The sequence below is a fragment of the Micropterus salmoides genome, unplaced genomic scaffold (genome assembly GCF_014851395.1).
Source record: "Micropterus salmoides isolate LMB-PRFRI ecotype aquatic unplaced genomic scaffold, ASM1485139v1 Ms_hic_scaffold_10, whole genome shotgun sequence".
Lineage (NCBI taxonomy): Eukaryota > Metazoa > Chordata > Actinopteri > Centrarchiformes > Centrarchidae > Micropterus > Micropterus salmoides.
Window position 1 is genome coordinate 32423580 of NW_024040041.1, and position 15506 is coordinate 32439085.

General features: G+C 39.2%; 1 protein-coding gene across 2 annotated transcripts; it reads left to right on the top strand.

The window, feature by feature from the left end:
• Positions 1 to 740: 740 nt before the first annotated feature.
• On the top strand, positions 741 to 11917 carry LOC119896562 (serine protease 27-like). Of its 2 annotated transcripts, XM_038710041.1 has the most exons (7): positions 741 to 900; positions 3125 to 3145; positions 4333 to 4495; positions 8587 to 8852; positions 9832 to 9971; positions 10149 to 10332; positions 10443 to 11917. In XM_038710041.1, the coding sequence occupies exons 1-7, from the start codon at positions 846 to 848 to the stop codon at positions 10463 to 10465; spliced, it is 852 nt and encodes a 283-aa protein (XP_038565969.1). In that variant the 5' UTR covers positions 741 to 845; the 3' UTR covers positions 10466 to 11917. The 2 variants fall into 2 exon arrangements, with proteins under 2 accessions (XP_038565969.1, XP_038565967.1); XM_038710039.1 differs by having other exon boundaries at positions 743 to 900; positions 10149 to 11917.
• The last annotated feature ends 3589 nt before the right edge of the window (positions 11918 to 15506 follow it).

A 15506-nucleotide genomic window follows, 5' to 3' on the forward strand; every position in this document is an offset into this window, starting at 1 on the left:
TCATCATGCCGCTGTATCTGAATGAATTATACTTGATGCTTATTGTTTCTTTAAAATGAACTAAATGATTGTGTGGTGCAGCGTGTCCATACTGATGAAAGTTTAAGCATTTGTATTTGTAAGTGCGATCTGAGCAGCTTAGATCGATCAGGTCACCCGGTGGGCTTTAAAAGGTTTTATACATCCAAAAAATTCTATAAAAAACAGACCAGGCGTCTAATTGAGACCTGTGCTTATTTGTCAACACATGTAGCCACAACAAATGTCACATGTCTAATCCGACAGGAGGTCACGCAGGTTACAAATTCAACCAGACTGTACAGAGATGTGGAATGCTGCCAGGTGAGATTCATGACTGTCATGTATTTTTATGCCTGCCGGTGTTGTTCCTGTTTTCTGGAGCCGAAAGATCTTCAGAGCGGTTTTAATTACCCGCTGAGATGTTAAAAAATCTTTTAACATATAGTTCTAATGAGTTAATGTTAGCGTTTCCCTGCATATGATGTTTACTACAGGTGTTGAATTAAATTAAAAAGGTGAAACATTTCAATAGTACATTTAGAGTAGAAGTTAAAGGTAGCATGAAATGGAAATCGTCCAGTAAAGTACCGCAGTGTTGTACTTAAGTAACAGTACTCGGGGTAGTAAGTGGTAGTGTAGTGTGAGCTCTGAGACGATGACATGTCGTGTGTCACATGCTGTGAAACAGGTGATAGGTGAGGTGTTGGGCGTGTCATTGAACAGATGTGTCTGTGTTGGAAGTAGACAGGAAGGGAGAGAGAGTCAGGGAGACGAGAAGAAGGTTATTTATGCAGGTGCAGATCTGATGATATGGACTTTCAGTTATGGCTTTCTACAAAGTGATCTGTGTGGCGACTCTGCTGACTCTCCTGACACAAGGTAAGAACCCTCCTCACCGCGCACACCTGAACCGATCGTGTTTGAGATCTCATGACCGCTGTATGTACGTATAAAGAAAATATCACATGCAAGTTGAAATCCTGCATTAAAATTAAACTTTTTGCTAAATTGCAGCAATAAAATGTACAAAACCAAAGTGCTCGGTGGACCCTGTCACACTGAATCAAAATATGCATGAATACACTTTATGAAAATCATCATAATTAGGAGAGGATGAGAAATAAAGTAAGAATATTCTTGTCCAGGTTGAGTAAATTCTCTAAAAGTTATTGTGTCAGATTTTTATGGAAAAGGATTTTATAGATGGCAAAACAACCAACTTTATTCATTGAATGTTTAAAAAGAAATAAATCTGCAAATTGAGCAGTAACTACAGTCGTCATATAAATGAAGTGGAGTAAAAATAGTTTTGCACAAAACACTTGGCTTCATTTAGTCTAAATTACAACTTTGTCTGGATGCATAAAAGTGAAATAACTGCTGATTGTAAAGGAGTTCAGGAAGCAGCTGAGTGAAATAAATGCCTTCCTTCCTGTCAGTCGCTGTTTGCATGAACTCTCTGAGACCTTTCCGTTGTTGCGTACCTTTTTGTTTTGCCTTATAAAGTTTAAGTTTTTTACAGAATCAAGTTTCAACTTCCCCAGAATCAGCACAACCTCAGCTGAATATATCTGTCACTCAATAAATGCTTCTGTACACTATAATGGGGGTAAATTAGCCCATAAAAAACATTGTCATGACCTGTTTAGTCTTCTGAACTTCATCGCAGCCTATTTAATCTCATAAAGTTTCTATATTTATTGCAAGACTGTGATTCTGATTTAGTTTCGCCACACAATAACTTTTCTGAAGCTTTATCTATACACCGGTCCCACCTATGATTTGTTCCTCTGATTGAGAAGCCAGCATGTAATCTTCCACTTGCAGAACAAGCTTAAAGTTGATCCAGAGCTGATAAGTTTCAGTAAGTTCAGTTGTTTAAAGAGGTGGTATTGTGCTTTTTGCCTTTGTCCCTCTCCTTTATTGTGCATGTAATAGGTTTGCAAAGGGAAAAAGCCCAAAGGGAGTTCCCATGTCCCACAGAAAACTCTGCTCTGAACTGCCTGAAAACAGCTTGTTTGTAGTCCAGCCGCTTCCCTTTCATCCCTGTGACGTCACAGTAGGGAAGTTGTTCCTGTGATGTAGAGACAGAGCTCAGTTAAAACTTTATGGATGAAAGATGCTTTTGTTACAGATTCATAACTCACCACTCTGAAACTCTCGCTCCAGTCCATGTTGCTAAGCTGGTCGGCAACACGTGCAGCTGAACCGCAGCTGTATACCGGCTTCTCGCTGACCCGCCCTTCTCTGCTTCTGATTGGCTAGTAGTCCTTAACTAGGAACTGAGCATGTGCAACTCCCAACAAAGATAATTTAGAGACAAGATGTATCACTCCATAGCTAAAACGAAGCCTTCAACACAGGGTGAAAAGAGGAGCTGCAGCAATGTGCAGTATGACGAAAATATGGTTGTTTTTTTAAATGAAACCATGTAAACCTGTTCTGGTACAACCTCTAAATAAGATTATGAACCTGAAAATGATCAGAATACCACCTCTTTAAAAACAAATGATTTACCTTTAAAATGTGTTTCTCCCCTTTTTATACCTCCTTTAACTAACTTCAAAGACCTTTTGGATGAACTAACATTAGATCCTGAAAGATCCTGTCGGCGTATCGGGAGATTTAAATATTCAGTTATGTTGCTGTACGATCCTGCCCGCCCGTCCACACATCACATTCAAGATTAAAAACACCATTGATATCAAAGTGAAATGTTAAAAAGGAATGCACACGCACATATATATGTTCTTTACTTTTTATATAATGTATTGTTTTCATGTGATGCAGAATTATTTTGTAATTCACATAAAATAGTAATAAAGTGTTGCAAACGTACACAAGAAAGAAAGTTTTAACTTCTGCCCACCATCACAACAGACTGACCTGCAAGTTTGAGGGTTAAGTGCCTTGTCAAGGGGACGTCTGCAGTGTGATGAGGCAGAGACGAGGTTCAATGTTCAATTTAATAAATCTGAAGTGCATTTAAACTGTGATGCGTTCACTTACTGTTGTACTAAACAATATAACTTAATATAAAATGAGTCATGTCAGCAAATGTAAATACAAACTTGTTGTTTTTTTGTTTGTTTTGTGTTTTCAGAGTCTCAGTCACAGCTAGATGGTGAGTCAAAGTTTCAGTGCACCTTTTTTACTTCCTGTCCGTCTGTCACTGTTACACACTGTGTATGTTTTTCTGTTAACGCTGTCCCATGCGGTCTGGAAAGATTGTAGATTTATCATATGCTCACCAGCTGCCACACATTCAACACACACTGGCATCTGACCCAATATACCGTAATGTGTTTCATGTGTATGTGCATTTTGCAAGGGAAATGTAACCTACTTCCTAAAGATACCCCGTCAATTCTATTAGTGCTCTAAGTGTACATTTGTCCAGTGGGCTGTGTACTTTGTGGGAGTCAAGGGCTCCTTACATTAGTAAAGAGTGCCCTCTATTGGCAAAAATCTACCATAAATTACCATACAAGACGGCTCTAAGGAATCTCAAAACCTAAGGACACTAAAAAAAGTGAGCAAGTTTCTGTCACGATGAAGAAGTATAGAGTCACAAGCTTGAGTTTGTGTGTTGGTTTTTGGAGCAGATAGAAATGATCATATCTTTTCAAATACATTTTATAGAAATAAGCCAGAGACATACATTGGTGTTTCTAGTTTTAAAAATATATTTTAATGGCTCATTTCATGCATACAATTCTCAAGAACGCAGAAATAAAGGTCTTTAAAGACCCAGAGTCATCGACAAATGCTTTGCCCGGAGAGTGGGCTGACCGAGGAAAGATTCCTGGGCCATTTTTTTGCCCCTGAGTACAAGAGAGACTGCGGAAGAAATTGGTTTGCACAGACCGCTCGAGTTAACAAGAGCAGCTAACATATTCTGAAAATAAGTGCCAAACAATCTACAAATTATATATGACTCTCACACACAGACAAATAATTTTCCATTCATTCACATTTTGGTTTTTCAAGTACAAGTCACTGATTTCTATTTGTGGATCATGAAGAGTTTGTTTGTGGATTTCAAATCTATTTGTTTCTATTTGTGTTTACAAATTGTATTGTACATTTGTGAGTCCAAGTCTGTGCATTTACAATGATCTTGACATTGATTTACCCCCATATGGATGCCACTAAATCAAACACAGTGGACGTTTAGTTTATTTAATCAGAAACATATTTCACAAACGACAGGCATCCAGACAAATAATAGCACCCAGAAAGAAACAATACAGCAACAAAAACAAAAACAGCACCTGCCTGCAGCATTACATGAATTCTGTTTCCCTCCAGTTTGTGGCACTGCGCCGCTCAACACCAGGATCGTAGGAGGGACGAATGCTCCTGCAGGGTCGTGGCCCTGGATGGTCAGTCTGCACAGGAGCGGAGGTCCTTTCTGTGGAGGCTCCCTGATCACCAACCAGTGGGTCCTGACTGCTGCTCACTGTTTCAACAGGTGATCTTCAATTCAGTCACATGAGTTTAAAAACAATTCATCAAAATTCTGAGATGAATCCCAAAATTTAGCTTTTCACGTGGTTATTAAAATTTGTCTTTAAAATATCCTCACTTATTTAAAAACAGTCATGTGCATAATGCAAAATTTAATAAGAATTTAACAGAACCTGGTCATAATTTTAATAAAAAACTCAACAATAATTACGTATTATAGGAGATATGGAAGCAAAAGAAGGGACCAATTAACGATGATGTTAAGAAACAAAGGTGATTCATAAATTGTAAAATTATTCAATACATTATTCAAACTAAACTCATAAGATTCTTTCATCTAGTTTTTACAGATTCATTTACTAATAATTTCCAGCATTCCAGTGTTAACGTTTCCAATTCATTTATTACAATAAATTTCTAGCGTAATCAAAAGTATTTAACTCAGTCAGTGCAGATGGGATCAGCTGAAGCTAAAATAACTGTAAAATGGTAATCTTTGTAATCTTTATTTTGAAGACGGGTCTCCCACGGTGAACATGGATTCATTTGAATACCTTGGATCGTGGATTGATCCTGAATTTACCTTTAAACCTCACTTCCTAACAAGGACATATGGCTGTCTAAGCTCACTCTATCGGCCTGTTAATTGTTTCACGTTTAAAGAAGGGAAAAGATTAATCTCTCAGTTGGATATTGCATATTATTGACTACGCTACTATCATTTACATGAACACTACCGTCCGACACTTAATGTGGTCTTTAATTCTCTGTGTAGATTTGTCTTGAGGTGTCCTTTTAAACTCATCATGTCATGGGAAGCTGAGTGCAGACTTAGGTGTGGACCCAAACGCAGACACAGGCAGAGAATTCAGTTCAATAAAAATATTTATTTTCAGCAAAACTTACTACAACAGTCTTTCCAAAGCACAAAGCAACATTCCAAATAAAAGAGTAATCCAAAGGACATGAATATCCAGCCAAAACCAAAAACCAAGACTGAGATCCAAACAAGAGCAAGGTAAACCAGGAACCCAGGTACAGGGCAGAACATTCAGCATTGACAAGGACGTCACAAAAACTGAACAGCACAAGCAAACTTTTAAAAACCAGGTACTAAGCAGGGCGGGAACATAAAACAGGTGGATCACATCAGGAGCTAATTAGGCACAAACACAGGCAAGCAGGTGAAACCAAATGAGGGGAACAGACAGGACCAGACCAAAATGCAGAAACAACTGAACACTGAAAGACAAACTAAACATGACAGGAAACAAGCACACAAGACTAAACACGGCCAAATAATAAATCACCAAACACGGTAGACAAATCAGCACAAGGTAGACAGAAAACTAAATCTTCCAATTTAACTACAATCAAACCAGAAACAGACTAACACTATAATAAACAGAACGCGGAGCAGACAAGATCAATATTATACAAACATTGAACAAGGAATAAATACCAAGTTATGAACTAAGACAGAAAACCAAAGTACAGGACTAAAAACTAAGATGCAAGACAAGACAGATGCTAAGAGAACTAACGAAACTGAAATAATAAACAAGGCTGCACAAAACCACAAACAGAGAAAGACGGAATAAACACAGGAAAAACAACAGCACAAAACCAAATCCTAACACATCATTGTGTTATTGGCTGCAGCTTAAATCAAGAAAGGGTTCACTGGTTTGAATTTATTTTTAAATGTGCCTACTTTAAATGTCCTCCGTATCTTAAAGATCTCTTGGTTCCTTGTAGTTCTTCATATCCTCGTAGAGATATGCAACATCTTGTTTTCACTGTACCCAGATTATTCACTGCTGCTAAAGACTCTCATTATAAGGCACCCTGTGATTGAAACAATCTCCCTCTTTCTTTGAGATCCATCATCATCCATTATCTCTATTTAACCATCTTAATTCACTGTGTCCATGTTACTGATCCTGGAAAGTATGTCCACTTTGTTTGACTATGTGCTGTCTATCGATAAATAGTAATAAAAATAAATAATAATCTACCCATCTGGTACTACCCGGCATTGACTTTATTATGTTGTCATTGGTTCTTATTGTGCCGTGTTGTAAAGTGAACTGACCTTGTTTAATTCACTGAATGTGATGTAATTATTATATTAACTACAAGCTGTATGAACTATAATATTTCTGTGTATTTGTTCTGTGCATTACTTGTGTACTAGTCTTGTTTTGTGCTTGTATTATGTATTTATGTTTTTGGACCCTCTTGAAAACGAGATGCTGCATCTCAAGGGGCTGTCCACTAATAAATTACTCATAAAGAACTCATATTTACTTGTGTTTGAATTTAGCAGTTTTTTCCTCTATTATACCCCTATACTTAGCACCAAATTACATTCTTACATTATTATATTATAATGTGTATTTATTGGAAAATAACATTTTATAGTAAAACATTACTATTATTTTCTGATTATTTGTCATTACATGGTTCTTTATATAGTAAAATGCACTTTTTCAAAAGTTTATTTAAAACTTTTGAAAAAAAAATGTTATAATGACATTATATGTACTCCGTACATTACAATGAACTCTAATAAAACTGATGAATAAAAATCTAAATAGAGAAAATGTTCGTCATGGTCCATCCATCCATCCATCCATCTTCATCGCTTCCCGAGCCACGTTAACCAGCTCTGACTGGGGGATCCCGAGGCGAGAGATAATCTCTCCACCTAGTCCTGGGTCTTCCCTGAGGCCTCCTCCCAGCTGGACGTGCCTGGAAGGCATCCTTACCAGATGCCCAAACCACCTCAACTGGCTCCTTTCAACGCAAAGGAGCAGCAGCTCTACTCTGAGCTCCTTGCAGATGGCCGGGCTTCTCACCCTATCTCTAAGGGAGACACCAGCCACCCGCCTGAGGAAACCCATTTCGGCCGCTTGTACGCGCGATCTTGTTATTTCGGTCATGACCCAGCCTTCATAGGTGAGGGTAGGAGCGAAAATCGACCGGTAGATCGAGAGCTTTGCCTTACGGTTCAGCTCTCTTTTTGCCACAACGGTGCGGTAAAGCGAGTGCATTACCGCCCCCGCTGCTCCGATTCTCCGGCCAATCTCCTGCTCCAGTCTCCCCTCACTCGTGAACAAGACCCCGAGGTACTTGAACTCCTTCACTTGGGGTAAGGACTCATTCCCTACCTGGAGTTGGCACTCCACCGGTTTCCTGCTGAGAACCATGGCCACAGATTCAGAGGTGCTAATCCTCATCCCAACCGCTTCGCACTCAGCTGCGAACCGATCCAGTGAGAGCTGAAGGTCATGGACCGATGATGCCATCAGGACTACATCATCTGCAAAAAGCAGTGACGAGATCCCAAGCCCCCCGAACCGCAGCCCCTCCTCGCCACAACTACGCCTCGATATCCTGTCCATATCTCCCGGGGGACCCGGTCATACGCCTTCTCCAGATCTACAAAGCACATGTAGACTGGATAGGCATACACCCAAGCCCACTCCAGGATCCTTGTGAGAGTAAAGAGCTGGTCAGTTGTTCCATGACCGGGACAAAAACCGCATTGTTCCTCTACAATCTGAGGTTCGACAATCGGCCAAACCCTCCGTTCCAGCACCTTGGAGTAGACTTTACCAGGGAGGCTGAGAAGTGTGATACCCCTGTAATTGGCACACACTCTCTGGTCCCCCTTTTTGAACAGGGGAACCACCACCCCAGTTTGCCACTCCTTGGGCACTGTACCTGACTTCCACGCAATGTTAAAGAGACGTGTCATCCAAGACAGCCCCTCCACACCCAAAGGTTTTAGCATTTCTGGGCGGATCTCATCAGTCCCTGGGGCTTTGCCACTGTGGAGATGTTTGACTACCTCAGTGACCTCCACCAGGGAAATTGACGAGAATCCCCCATCAGCCTTGAGCTCTGCCTCTACTAAAGAGGAGAGTTGGATTTAGGAGATCCTCAAAGTGTTCCTTCCACCGCCCAATTACCTCCCCAGTTGAGGTCAGTAGGGTCCCATCCTTGTTCGTCATGGTGATTTATTTTATTAACCATTATTAACAGAGTAGTGTAGAATATGTAAACCTGTTTTCTTCTCTGTTTCCTCAGGCCCACACCCAGTCTCGTCGTTTACCTCGGCCGTGACTCCCAAGACTTACCAAATTTAAACCAGGTGTCCCGGACTGTGTCCCAGATCATTGTAAATCCGAACTATAATAACAAAACATTAAATAACGACATAGCCTTGCTGCAGCTGTCCTCACCTGTTACCTTCACCGACTACATCAGACCCGTGTGTCTGGCGGCGGACGGCAGTGTCTTTAACAACGGGACGACCTGCTGGGTCACCGGATGGGGGAACACCCAAAGTGACGGTGAGAATTGGTTCTGTCATTTTTAAATGTAGACTATTGTTATTTGTGAATGATTGTATGGAATAATAGTTTTTATTGTTGGGTTTTACAAACAACTGCACCTCAGGACACCACACATTTGCAGTGCCGTGCAAAAGTTTAGAATCGGTATGAAAAAAATGCTGTAAAGTAAGATTGCTTTTCTTCTTCTGTTCATTCACTTTGCATTTTGTTGATTGATAAAAAATAATCTATTAACATTTCTATTTTTGAAAGCATTCTCACTTTACAGCATTTTTCCAAACCTGCCTAAAATGTTTGGACAGTGTTTTGATCAGATTCTAACTCATATCTCGGACTGGCTTCTTCTCCATCCCATTCTGCAGCCGAGGCTTATGGGTATTGTAGTATTTAGATCCATCCCTCAACATTACAGACAGCCAGAACTCTACCTATGTATTAGTATTAGTATAAAGTAGCACAAAATGAAAATACGTAAGTATCTAAAAACTGTCTTACAGTACTTAAAATACATCCCACCGCTGCCTTTACGATGTACAGTGATTTTCAGATGTTCCAGACCAAAGTTAACAATTGCGAGAGAATTGTGGTGAAATCTAAATGTTGGTGAGTTTAAGCTTCAGAGCCCAAAGAGAGCTGACGTCTCCGTTTAAACGACCAATCAGAATAAGCCATGAAACAGACTCATCGTTGTAAAGTCCATTCATTCAGACTTTGTTGGGGACTATTTTCAGCGGCGGATGAATCCACATGTGGTGCTGTAGCGAGTGTTTGGGGCAGCAGGACGGTGTGTGTGGGGCTGAGTCAGAATAAACTACAGTGTGTGTGTTCATGGTGATGAAGGAACATGTGACCCAGTGCAGCAGTGAGGCTCACTGATTGGTTTAATAGTTTCTGGACAACAAAGGAGCTCTAAGGCTCAGTTGACAAAAAGAAAAATCCAGGCAGACTCAACATTAAGGTCTCTTTTCTTTTTCAGTTTCACTTCCTTACCCACGGCATCTGCAGCAGGTGAGCGTTCCCGTCGTGTCCAACCGTGATTGTAATGCGGCCTACGGTTTAATCACAAGCAACATGATGTGTGCCGGTTTCAAACAAGGAGGAAAGGACTCCTGCTACGTGAGTCTGCAAAACACTCCTCCATCAATGTTAAAAGCTGCACTAATCAATAAAGCTGTCTATTGTTTTTATCCCCGTCTGGAACACCGTTATTCCCATGATACCTTGGGGCTAAATTGAAATCTGCATGTCAAGTCCATTTGCTGGTGATAGAACCGACCTGTCTGACCTCTACAGGGGGATTCAGGCGGCCCGTTGGTGAGTAAAACCGGCTCTATCTGGGTCCAGGGTGGAGTGGTGAATTTTGGAGAACCCTGTGCTCTGGCCAACTTCCCAACAGTCTACGCCCGAGTGTCCCAGTTTCAGTCCTGGATCAACAGCCAGATCACCACCAACCTGCCGGGCTTCGTCGTCTTCACGGGTAACGGTTCAACCTCTGAAACAACTTCATCCGCTCACCTGGTTTCCCTCTCGTCTCCTCTGCTGCTGTCCATCTTACCTGTTCCCTTCTCCCTCTTTGTCCTTTCATAGGACGTCTAGTTGATGTCACTTAAAGGCTCAGTGTTTGGCCACCGCAGCTTCTCCTGCTCGCTTGAAAAGGGAGCGGGGTGTGGTGACTGATGGTGCATTCATGTGGTGTTGGAAAAATCTGATTTTTTATTCAGTTTAAATCTTTATTGCAAAAAGGAGGAATAAAGAGTACATTGGACATAAAGAAGTATCCAGAACAGTTAACAAATATTTAAGAAAAATAATAAAAACTTTGCAAGTGCTAGTCTACATTGTATAAAGATTTTAAAGGATATGTTGACAGTTTTCTGTTTTTGTTGTTGTTGGATTTAGAAATTAAATTGAAATGATGTTCAACCTCAGGGAGGAAAAGTACAGAGCTGCTAAATTTACAATTGCCATTAGAATTAATACATTTATTTATTATTAAGTACTTATTTTGTCTGAGGAGCAAGTGAATGCACATTGAGCCACTGGTTGCAATTTGGAGCCCTCACCACTAGGTGCCACTAAAACGTACACATTGAACCTTAATAAGATGCCTAGTTATACTTTTGATTGGACTATTTTTATTATTAATTGATAAACAGAAATATCTGTAAGCATGTTAAAATTAATGTTATTTAACAAATTAATTGTAAGGTTGTAATATGTTTGGCTGACACATCAGTAAGTTAAATTTAAAAGCCTTTTTAAAATTCTATTTTTAAATTCAATTAGTAATTCATTATTTAAAACAAAATGAAATGGATTTATTTATTGATCATCTTTTTACACTTCATTTAAATTAAATTCTAACAAATCATTTTGATAAAGCTGTTTTTAAAAAGTTTTGAATTTATCAACAAGTACTCCATTCTCCCATCACCGTCCATTAAAGACAGTAAAAGTCTTTCTTCTGTTTTTACCCGATTTATTTCTGTAAGTCTGAATTTTCTGTATTAACAACCTCAAATATTAAACATTTGAACTGACTGTGAATATCAGAAGTTTATAAACTTGAACGTTGAGATGTGAAGACATTTTTCTCTTTTTTAATCTGTAATTAATTCAGTACTGTAATTATTAATGCCTTCAGGTTTTGCACTGAGCACCTGCAACTGTGATTTACTTTTTAAGGAGAGGATATATGAATGAAGAACATTCAAATTATGAATTTACACAACAAGGTTAGTAAAATAGTAAAAACACCTTTCAATATGTTGTTGTTCAATGCGACAGGTAGGATGAATTGCAGGGCTGTGTAACTGGATCGTATTGTACAGGTGTTATTTGTTTGATTTTGATACTGTTTTATTGTGTGTTATATAAGACTCCTTTCATACCCTTCACCTCCATGAAGCCCTCTTTTTATATGTTACCAGAGGGGCCCATTGATTCCACCTACAAAACATGAGACTATGTAAGACTGCGTGATGTGTTGAGAGAATTTAAAGAGACTGTATTTCCTGTGTTGTGCTTCCCGCCTCAACAATAAAAGCTTCAGTTGGAATCAAGCGGGTTCTTTTTTTCTATTAACAATATTTTCATTAAACCCTTCTGAACTTTGGTGGTTGCGGTGGGAGACAGAAGATTTTTTCTGCAGCAGAAAAGAGAGGTGAGTACCTTTTAATTACACCCTTTTATACTGACTTGTTAGGGAACAGCTCCCATCTGTTGCGGTGTAGAGGTAATCTTTTTCCTTTTAAATGAATTAACAAATGTGTTGTGATATTGTATTGATGTAAAACTCTAAATGTATGATATAGACTTGAATTGGTCGATCTAAGATGTTTGTCGAAACTGGTCACTAATAATTTCTAATGAAATCAGGGTTGGAGAAATCAGTTCTGACATAAATCACATTTACGTCTGATAGTTATTTATAAATCTTTTGTTTTCAAATGTCTCAGTTTCTAATTTATTTCTGATTAAATCAAAACTAAATGAATAAACTGTTTGTGTTCACCTTTTAACGTCTTTGTGTTACATTCACTTTAATAAATAACAAAATCTTTTAATTAGACAGCCCCAAATCACTAAAATATAAAGTAAATATTGTCTTGGATAGAAGCAGAAGACCAGATGCAGACGACTCGAATGGTGAAAATGATGAAATAATTTCAGGTATAAGACAAACCATTTTCAAGATAATTGCTAAATTGTCAAGTTGATTATAACAGCGCCAGCTTGAGGTTGAGTAGTGGGTGGAATTTGCAATATAACTGCAAATGTTGGTGTTTCTTTGTTTTTGCTGCACAAACACTTTCATCAGAGAAGAAGAATGAGAACAAAATCAACAATCGATTAATCATAAAAGAACATAAGAGAAGGACAGAAAGAAACTACTTTTAAATGTTCATCCAGTTCTGTAACAAGTGATTAATATATCTTCTAGTTTTCATGTCAGGGGGGCTGTATACATCATGTAAAACCAGACTAAATAAAAGACAAAATAATGCTGATTTAATTAGTAAATTTCTCCCAAACAAGTAAAATCTGTCAGCTAAACCTTTCTCTGTGCTGTTGGTACTTAATAAAGACGCAGATGTGATCACGCCTCAGACCTTTTCTATTCCGCGCTCTCTTTATCACGTAAGAGCAAACTGTGCAATGTTAAAAGTGAAAGTTTTCACCCTCTTTGAAGTTTTGTTTTATTGTTTTACAGCATTTATTGATAACTAACTTATTGTTTCTTTTAAACACTGATTAACAGAAAAAGAGACCTTAACGTCAAAGTGAAACCAAATATCTACAAAGCCGTTAAAGTTCACTGTAAATGAGTTACAGCTGTAAACAGAGTTATCAAGTCACACAGCAATGAAACGGATGATATTTCAAACAGTCGACATTTCTATAAGTCTGTGGTTGATCTTGAAGTTTTGGGCACAGTGGTTTCTGACAAGAGGTGAAAAAAGGATTTTGAGAAATTTGAGAGTAAAATCACAGAATTTGACATTTTTAGAGCAGAAGACCAGATGCAGATGACTGGAAAGGTTAAAATGATGAAATCATTTTTAATCTAAGCCAAGATGTTCGATTTAATTGTGAAAACCTTGAGGTTGATTTGAGAGTATCATTAATAGTATGTGCCTGAGCAGTGGGTGAACTTTGCAAACCACCGGCAAAATTTGGTGTTTCTAGGTTTTACAGTTTTTGCTGCTCAAATACTTCCATTAGAAAAAGAGAAGATAAAGAAGAAGCAATAGAACAAAAACTGCAGGCCATAATGATCAAAGAACATAAGATAAAAAAAAAGAAAGGCTACTTTGGCTACTGTGTTCTTCAGCCTTGGGCCCCGTCCACACTACTGCGTTTTCAAATTAAAACGGAGACCTTTTGCTACGTTTGCACCTCCCGTCCAGACTACAACGGCGAAAACAAAGACCTTAAACGGAGAAGTTTGGAAATGCTACCGACCCCGTTTTGCGTTTCAAACTCCGGAGGGCGTTTTAGTGAAGACGGGCCAAAACGGGGGACTTTAGAAACGATAACGCAGCCGCTCGCACTCGGCTCTGTGATTGGGTCTTAGAAGTCATGCAAAGCAGAAACACGACGCTTCTTTTTTGACATGGTATTTTAATTAAAATATTATGTACCATGCAAATAACACTTATCTGCCTACACATGTACAGTGCACGTCGCCATATTTACGACTCTGTTCCGCCGCCACACTCCCATGTTACATTCAGTAACAGTCCCAGCTCCTTATTGGTGCATGCAACAAAAAAACCTTCTTCGTCTGTATTACTTTTTTCTTTCGTAAACAGCAAGAGACCATCTGCTTCATGTTTACGCCGGCACGCGCGAGCCCAGTGTACCTGAACGGCCAATAGATGTGCGTTTCCAGTCGTTTTAATGTAGACGGAGATCAACTCGTTCATGTTCTCTGTTGTATTCTGTTACCTTCGTCCTTGTGTGTTGTCACGTGCTTTACTTCCTGTTTTATTTTAAGATTGTTTGTGTCTGGTGCAGAGACAGTATATTACTGGACAAAGGCAACCCCGCAGGTTTGAATGGAGTGCACTGAAGCCAGTTTTGGACCAATAAAATACTACTACAGGGCTACTGTTGGCACCAGCGTCGGCTGCACATGATCGCGCAGCATAAGTGTGGTTTAATGATGTAGAGCAACGGCAGAAACACCGTAGTTCTGGTAGCTGCATGGCTGCACAAAAACTCTCTTGGCTCAGTGTGTTTGTCTGACTCAGATCGTCACTGTTTAATCCGCCCACCTACATGGCTCACCTGCCAAACACCAACGCAGCGTCACTGATCGGCGAATATTTTTTTTTTATTTGCCGAGAGTTTATAATCTAACCAATACGGTTACATCTCTCATGTGCGACGGGCTGTTGCAGGGTTTTAACGCCATTTTTGGTGTCTCACCTGTTTGCTCCGTCTCTGCTCATTTGTCGCTGTTATTAATCTGCTGTAATTAATTTGCTCAGTTATGTTCAGTCTTTGTTGTGCCATCATCAGTGTTTCTCTGGTTTGTCTCCGTGTTTGCCATTTTCTGGATTATTCTAACCCGTTTGGATTTACGTTTTGCTTGGGATTCCTTGCCTTTGTCTGGACTTCTGACTCAGCATGTAAACTTCAGTATTTCTCTTTGTTTTGGGATTGAACGTGATTACTGCACTTGTGTTTCCAGAGTCTGCATTTGGGTCCCACTTACTGTCTCTGCCTGAGCACATGGTAATCTTTGACTACGAGTAAGGCAACATCAAAGGAACCAGTTTTCAAATATCATATGTCAAAAATAATGCTGATTTATTTTGTCTATATATATATATATATATATATATTTGGCAGTTTGACCACAGTGAGCATGTAAAATCTCAAAAAAATCTCTTTTAAAGACCATGTTTTTCATCGATCAAACTGTGTGGATGTCAGCCCTTTTCACTTTCTATTTCTTCTAACCTACAGTCCAGGTTTATGGCTTTATTGCCTGTTTGATCTAGCTGAAGTTATTGGCCTTATAAATTGACCAATTTTTGAGTCAGACCAAACAGAGCCACGTCTCTGATTACATTCATTCCATTTACACAGTTGGAAGATTCGCACCATGGAGGTCAAGCTGTTAGTTTGTGGCGTCGTGCT